Source organism: Chanodichthys erythropterus, chromosome 18 (assembly GCF_024489055.1).
Source record: "Chanodichthys erythropterus isolate Z2021 chromosome 18, ASM2448905v1, whole genome shotgun sequence".
Taxonomy (NCBI): Eukaryota; Metazoa; Chordata; class Actinopteri; order Cypriniformes; family Xenocyprididae; genus Chanodichthys; species Chanodichthys erythropterus.
The window spans coordinates 24,464,440-24,473,091 of NC_090238.1; the positions used below are offsets into that span (position 1 = coordinate 24,464,440).

The window sequence follows — 8,652 nt, forward strand, 5'->3', positions numbered from 1 at the left end:
CGGGTTTGGCAGGTGTATCGGAAGTGTACGCTCTTGCTTTTAAACTTCTCTTACCTGCACCAGGTGAGACTACATAAAAGTCAACTTAAAACTTCGAGAAGCTTTCAATCCTGGTGAATAAAGTCGGTTTTTGATAAAAGTAAGTATAGAACGTTTTTCATTTTCCCTGAGATGAATCGGTAACCCAACGTTTAATCGAGTCGGTTTATTTCTCTGTGCAGTGCTGGGCTGAAATATTCACATGTACAGTTTGATCTACTTAAGTGCCATTTGTTTTGGTTTACTACTTTTTAAAGTATGACATCACCGCTATATTGCCTAGATTAAACATAAATAGATTCAAAACGTTCAGAGTATTCATTCAAACTAAGTGTAAATGTATGTGATTATGGGGCATATTTGATGGTCCCTTACAGGAAAATTGACAGAATATGACTTTGACAAGACGGTATAATAATAATGTCTGTTAGCCTAATTATATTTTGGTGTAAAATATGATTACCATTGTCAATCTACCCTTTTTTTTTTTTTTTTTTTTTTTTACTCAAGAGTAGATGATGTAAATAGTAGCTGCATGACGTACACTTTATTTAGCGTCACTGCGGCCACACGTGATCATATAGACTGCTGTCCTGATTGACAAAAGCAATTAATTTAACCCCTGTGGGAAAGTAGATATGATTTCTCCACCTTGGAGCAGACGGCTTGTCATGATCTGGAGTGTCTCTTCAACATTCCAGTTGCTTTTTTAACATGCATGATGAAAAAGAGAAAGACATGACCTGATTGTGGGAGACTTTGTCAAATGTGTATAATTACAAACATAACTAAGGGGGTTAACTTTGGTTGAATTTGAGGGATTGTTGGCTGCTTTGTGCCATTTCAGACTTTATTTCATTCTAGAACCACATTTACGTCTTTATTGACCTTTGCTTTAGATTTGATCCCTTTCGCTTAAAAACACTGATCGATCGTCGGGGAAGCACTGAATGAAGATTCTTGAACCTTTCTGATTAAGTTGTTTGTCTAAAGTGTTAAAGCAACCTCCACTGTAAGTGTCAGTGACAGTCAGATGTTTGCGCTCTCTCTCTATGGATCAATGCTGCATCCGTAATTGTTCATTATCTTTTCCAACTACAAATTAAGACATAATTGCACTGTCCCAGGTATTTGCATTTTTCATGCTTTATTTTGTTATGTTAATCTGGAATCGACTAATTATCTGCGTAAGCGGTAATTATTTGTACAGTAGTAATCACAACAATCATATTCTCATTGTTATGCTTGATATCACAGCTGCATTTATTAGTCCACCCCCTCTGTATGACAGTCACACCACAGGTTTTACATGCATGAGGAAATGAGTGGAAAACAACACCATCTATTATTACCTGGGGACAGTAATAAACCTTGCCAAGATGCCCCGAAAAAGCTTTGTTGCTGCCGATTCTTGTCAGATTTATACCATGCAAAGTTTATGCTTTATTGTTCTCAAGTCTGTTGAGAAAATATTTATCATGTAAAAGAGAGAACTGCATTCATCCTGCAATTCCCCATCCAGATGTTCTCAGTTCACAAAGTTCAGTGCTTTTGCTTGTATATGAATTCCCTTTTTTAATAGTACAATCATTTTTTTCTGTTGCAGACACATGTATTAAAGCCGTAGGCTTATAGAATAGAAAGAGGGGATTCTTGTATTAGACACAAATCAAAAAACGACCCAAGGCTCACTTTAGTCAGTGGCAGCTGACATTAGGTTCGGAAATAGTGCTTCAGTTGCTCTTTAATGGCAGTGCTTTTCAAATTATTTTACTTCAGGAAACGAATTTTACAATGGGAATCATGCATTGGCCCAGGACAGTACTAAAAGTGTTTATTGTACAAACTAAAGTAAAAAGCATTGGCCCACCAAAGTTCTGTTTGGTTTGTAAATGATCATGTTCTCAGAAGCCAATAATTAACTGCAATGTGTTTGTGTGGTGAACACAAATTTTTATCAGTAACCTGTATTTAATGTATTTAGGTTGCAGGCATGTCATGCAATCTGTTCATGTTGGGATCTGCTGATTTTGTCTAGCTACTAACAAGTGACATTTATTTGGACCAAAATACTGTACAAATAACAAATATCTTAAATATGCATGATATAATATATGGTTAGATGCATATTATCATTTGTATTTAGCAGGGCACAGACAGATGGCCCACTGACCCAGGGGAAGTGTGAAGGAGTTTTGGTCTGGTTGATGAAACCCTTTTGCCCTTTTCGTCTTTTGGTTGCCCCTTTTGTGCTAGTGCTGGGTAGCTACAAAAATGTGTTCATTGATCATATCCATTTTTATTAGGGTTGCAAATAGGGCTGCATGATATATTGCATGAGATTGGCACGCGCATTTCGTCAGTAAAGCCGGTTCCCTGATTACCGCTAAATCGCTATCACCTGCTTTCAAATGGAGCGGCATTTAATAGAGCCGTAGTTCACTGACAAGCTACGCAATATCACGTTCATTATCTAAGGCGATTCATCTGCGATATGAACACGATATTGCGTGGCTTATCAGTGAACTACGGCTCTGTCTATTAAAGGTGCTAAAGAGGATGTTTTGTTTTATACATTTTTGCAATATTACTTGAAACTGTCTTTAATAACTGATAAAAGACTATTTATTACTATTTATACTATCTATTTATTAGACTATTTAAAGACTATTTATTAGGGCCTTAAAAACATCAGCCAATCGTTTACGCGATCACCGCTGTGACATTCCTTGTGAGAGACGTGTGCTGATTGGCCCTCTGGCTTGTCAATCACTGTCATGATGTTCCTTGTGAGAGACGAGCGCGGCTGCGCGCTCCAGTAACTTTCCACACTCCACAGGCGCCGCATGCAATGTTTTTGTCAGGAGACAGGAGTAACAACTGCAGATTATGAGTTACCTGCGGTGAGTCTGACATAATGAATCCACTAACAGGACACAGCAAATGCCGGTGGTAAACACTCGTGTTCCAATACAAGTGTTTACGAGTTTTGGGAGGCGTTCACTCGAAAGGAGGGGGGGTTGTTCTTACGCATGCGCTCATTTCAAAAACTCAGTAACAGACTTTGGTTTCTCAGTCGACGAAAAGATCCTCTTTAGCACCTTTAAATGCCGCTCCATTTGAAAGCAGGTGATGGCGATTTAGAGGTAATCAGGGAACCGGCTTTACTGACAATGCACGTGACAATCTCATGCGATATATCGTGCAGCCCTAGTTGCAAAGGGGCTTTCGGAAACTTAACTGGGGGAATTTTGGAAATATTCCAATTTGAAAACTTAACAAGAATTTACAGGAATTTATGGCAATTTATGGCAATTAATTGGAAATTTTGGGAAATTTTATATAAATTTATAATATTTATATAAAATGTATCATATACAAACATAAATATAAACATTTTATTTGGTCATAACATTAAATTTCTTTTTCGCATTCAATTAATTCTAATTTAGTAAATATGTAAAATAAATATTTTTATTGCAGCAGTTGTTACGTGTTATTTATTTCAGTGTCACATGATCCTTCAGAAATCATTCTAATATGCTGATTTGATACTCAGTTACTGTCAATGTTGGATACAGTTGCGCTGCTTAATATTTTTTTCGAACCTGTAATACTTTTACATCATTGATGAATAAAAAGTTAGAAATAGAAATCTTTTCTAACAATATTACTTTAATATCACTTTTTTTTATCAGTTTCACACATCCTTGCTGAATATAAGTATTAATTTCTTTCTTTCTTTCAAAAAAAAAAAAGGAAAATATTACTGACCCCAAAATTTGACTGGTAGTGTATATTGTTACAAATATTTCTATTATAAATAAATGCTGTTCTTTACATTTTTACTCATCAAAGAATCCTGAAAAAAGTATCACAGGTTATAAAAAATATTAAGCAGCACAACTGTTTCCAACATTGATAATTGAGTATCAAATTAGCATATTAGAATAAATTCTGAAGGATCATGTGACACTGAAGACTGGAGTAATGATGCTTAAAATTCAGCTTTGCATCACAGAAATAAATTATATTTTAATGTATATTAAAATAGAAAACCAATGCCTTGAAAACTTAAACGTTTAATTATCTTTGATGGTTTTATAAAGAAAAAATATTTTAAAAAACAAAAAAAATTGTTCAAATGTTTGGGGTCTGTATGTTTATTTATATTATTTATATTTAAAAATGTTTTTGAAAACATGCCTCACAAAGGCTGCATTTATTTAATCCAAAAAAATAAGAAATATTGTTACAATGTTGTTACTCCAGTCCAGTCTACTTACAATGTTGTTTCTCCAGTACTGTACTCAAATAATCCTTCAGAAATCATTTTTATATGCAGATTCTTTGCTCAAGAAACATTGCTTAAGTTAAAAACAGTTGTGTTGCTTAATATTTTTGTGAAAATGCTTTTATTTTTCAAGATTCATAATGAATAGAAAGCTTAAAAGAACAGCATTCATTTGAAATAAAAATCTTTTGTAACATTAGAAATGCCTTTACTGTCACTTTTGATCAATTTAACATATTAATGTTGAACATATTAATTTCTTTACAAAAAATCTGACCCCAACTGACCCCAAACTTTTGATCAGTATTGTAAATGTTTTTAGAAAATATAAAAATGCATTGCAACAATAAAAACGGATCATTCTTTTGTGTTTAGGTCAGTGAAAATGTTTGCAGGGCAAGTAAAAATCAGACATACTGGTCAGCGGTATTGCATAATACCATAATGCATATCATTAAACAAATTATTTGGTGAAATATGGGGTTGAGATGGCTTACTGACTATAATTCAGCCTAATAAAAAGAAATACATTTGCATGACATGACAATGAAATGGCTTTCACAGGGTTTTTGTAGCATTGGTAACGCCAGAGGTTTTTAATAGTGTGAAATTGTAAGCAATACTGCATGGTCTGTCAGATGATAATACACTTTGAACACTAGAAAATGTTTTGTTTTTGTTTTGGTCATAGCACAACTGATCCCTTAAATCACCATTACATTGCTCAGTGCGTACTAATCCACTTTAAAACCACGTCATATGATCAGGTTAGACTGAGGATGACTCAGACAGACATTCTTTTGTGAGGTATTTTGGCATAATGTCTGATAGATGAGATGCTATTTGACATAAGTTACTTACGCAGAAGTCTTGAGGTATCTCCCAGACAGTTTGAAAGTGCGTGGAGTTTTATGTATATTGACGGCAGTTCAGTCGAGTAATTTTTCCAGGGCATTACATCAGGAGCTGAATGACAGTTGAGAGAAGAATTCTCAGCACACAGCTGTTTAGTACTAAAAAATCATGGGAGTGGAAGAGAATCATAGAGGTGTTACCAGCCACAGCCTGGCATTTACTGCTACAATGTATATGTTCGTAATGAGAGATTGTTATTACCCATAAGCACTTAAAACGTGTAAAATGACCAACTTGATGCAAGTTCTTGACTGGTCTTCAGGTCTTAAAAAGTTCATTACTCCAGTTCACTTTCGGAAATCTCGTGTCCTATTGTGTGCACTTATTTTCAAACTAAAGCAGTGTTTATATGCTTCTTAAAATAAATATTGGTTTGTAGGCACTTTTATGTGATACAAAAACAGAACATGACCTTGGTCCTCCTTTTTTACTCTGGAAATAATCTGAAACAACTGTGAATGACTTCTTTGTTAGTCATCTGCTTTTTCATGTGATGTCCTGAACTTGGGGTAGCTTTTATGTGAAGGCAAGCATCATTTTTACTTTTGCTCATTTTTAGGGTTAGGAACTTGAACAAACTTTGGTGTGCAATCTGAATGAGCCATAGATTTTTGATTTTTGAATAGATTTTTGACCCTTTTGTGTTGTGTAAAATTAGTATATAGTGATGGAAGTGTGTTACTCAAAAAATAACCATTGAGTGATTAATTTTTAGTTGTAAATAATATACATCAACAGCCATTTAAAAATTTAAGGATGATTAATTACAACAGCCGTCAATCTGTTACTTTTTTGTTTACATTTTTACTGTGTAAAAAAGGTTGAACATGGTAAAATATTTAACATTTGTTTATGACATTTATCACTTTTGTACCTTTTCAACTTACAAATGAACTCTTTATCGAGATTATTCATCGATTCGTAGAGAACATTTATCTTGAAAACAAGTGTAGCATGTTTCTAGAGTGACAAATTCCTCACATAAGGAGGAAGTCAAAACCATCACATATGTGTATATAAACATTCTTATAACCAAAATCTTTGTGGTTCAATACGGGTTATATATTCAGAACATTTGGACTAGTAATCAATCATTTTTTTAAGCTTCAACCCAGTCCTGTATTTGTGGCAGATTAGGTTTATACCAACATCTAGTTATAGCTTTTTTGCTTGAAGCAAGAAGTATTCTGTACATTTGCTCCTACCATTGAAAGATTGCCAAGATAAAGTCATCAGTTATCATTGGTTAGTGACTTGTCAAAGTCTGTCTCATTAAGAATGTCTCGAGCATCATTAGTTGGACAGAACAGCCTAAATGGTGGCAGACCTGGTATTACTAAATTGAATAATTTAAGCAGGTGCATACAGGAGAATCGTCTTGTTGATGTGGCTGGTATTGCAAGAATTCCTCAACTGGAAAGACTGCGTTGAAAGTGACATTTTGCAAGTACCACAGAACCAAACCACAGAAAGTGTGCAACTGCCAAAAGCAACTCTTATTTGTTGCAAAATGGTGCTTGAGCACCCCTATATCCAGTGATTCATCCCTCAAAAATCAGTTCGTAGAAAGTGATGCATTAATCAGTGTTGCAAAATGAGGGTGTGGTGGTATTTAAAAGGAATGCTTTTGTAGTATACTGTACATGGGGTGCAGTGTTTGTATAGATTCATATTATTCGAAAATACTTTAAAATGTCATGCATGCATACAGTGACTTGAATACACCCCTTTTAGATATACATATTTTTTGGGCATAAAATGTCTTCGAAATCAAAAAACGTGCTGCTGATATATTGAAATTATTAGTAGCCTAATTCATATTTGCAAAAAATATTTTTTACCTGGAAATACATTTTTAAACTTCTGAAAATAATGATTAAGATATGTCCGCTCAAATGTATTCAAGCTGTAAGGAAAATGTTATTTATTTGATGGTTACACCACAGTAATTTTTAAGTTACAATTTCTCAAATCTTTTCTATAAACTTGCATTTTAAATGAGATTTTAAGTGATTTTTCTTTTTCTTTATCTTGGACACTATTATTTATTTGACTTTTATCTTTTTCTATATGTTGTAAATGGGAATTTACCTGCATCAGTGTTTTAGATGGCTTTTGGATCATGGGCTAGGATAAGATGTAATGAGTAACAACTGGAGGAAAGGCAAATCTGACTCAGTGACTCATGGGAGACACATTTCTTTGACCTAAAGTCATCAGCATGAATATTAACACATTAATCACTGATTGTAAGGCTAATATAATTAGTGCAATTATCATTGAGATGAGCAAAATAATAATAATTTGTTTATGTTGACATTTGATGCATTACTGAATAATTAACAGCAACAGGCAATTGTGGTGACTTAAAAATCTCTGTCACCTTGAACAAGTGGTTAAATATTATAAATTGCCTATAGCCTGGTAGTTCATAGTAAAAGATGCCATGAGTCATTTACATAGTAGAGTTGAAAGCATTCAGGAAGATGCCCAACGCCCTACAAATTTAGTCTACTAGACATTTGACATTTCAGATTGATGGAATGTGAGAACATTATGTATCTTCTGACGTTTCTTTTACAGTGAATAACCCTATTCCTGCCAACCTAAAGTCTGAGGCCAAGAAGGCCGGCAAGATCCTCAGAGAGTTCACAGAAATATCCAACAGAATGGGGCCTGATAAACTTATTCCAGGTAACTGTTGTCACTGCTGGTGTAAACCAGTTAGAAGGCAATGGAAAAACATTTGTCTTTTAGTTATGGGGATTAATTCAGTTAATTGAATTCAAATGATTCATTTTTTTCTGAGTCTGAGAACAAAGGGTTTATCATCATATTTGTACCATATATGTATGAATATTTTCTTTTTGGAAACCTTGTGTAAAAGCACTGCAAATGTTCTGTTTTGGGCAATTTAATGTATAAATTATTATTACATTCATTATTTAATATTAATTAGTTTAATCACTCTGACCCATATGAAACAATTCAAGCAACAATATTAATTTAAGCAAATTATGTGATTATTTGCAGTTAATGAAATTAATTTGATTAATTTATTTAATTGTTTGACAGCCACAACTTTATTGAATGAATTTCTCAGTTTAATAGACAAATTATGAAGATTTTTTTTTCTTATTTACACAATACAGTGAGTATTTGGAAGTTGAACACTTAAAAATGTCAAAGCATTAAATAAGAAAATATCAAACCAAGTGGTTTCTGCACACAAATGATTCTAGACCAGAGAACTAACTTTTCAGATGTATTTTTATAAAAACTTTGCCAGTGGTCCCAAGATGATTTTTAGTGGATGAAGTCAGTTCTCTCAAATTTCATACAGCTGTAATTCATCACATTACCTACGGACATGCTCTTCATTTCATGCTCATTATCTGTTATTT

The 8,652-nt window shown here is 33.8% G+C and overlaps 1 protein-coding gene across 1 annotated transcript in view; it reads left to right on the forward strand.

Annotated features, from left to right (window-relative positions):
* Nucleotides 1–8,652, forward strand: part of sh3yl1 (SH3 and SYLF domain containing 1) — a 40,498-nt gene continuing 31,846 nt past the window's right edge. Inside the window, exons 1-2 of the mRNA XM_067368266.1 lie at nucleotides 1–139; nucleotides 7,832–7,942. Coding sequence (XP_067224367.1) covers nucleotide 139; nucleotides 7,832–7,942 — 112 coding nt within the window. The 5' untranslated portion in view covers nucleotides 1–138. The remainder of the gene's footprint in view (nucleotides 140–7,831; nucleotides 7,943–8,652) is intronic.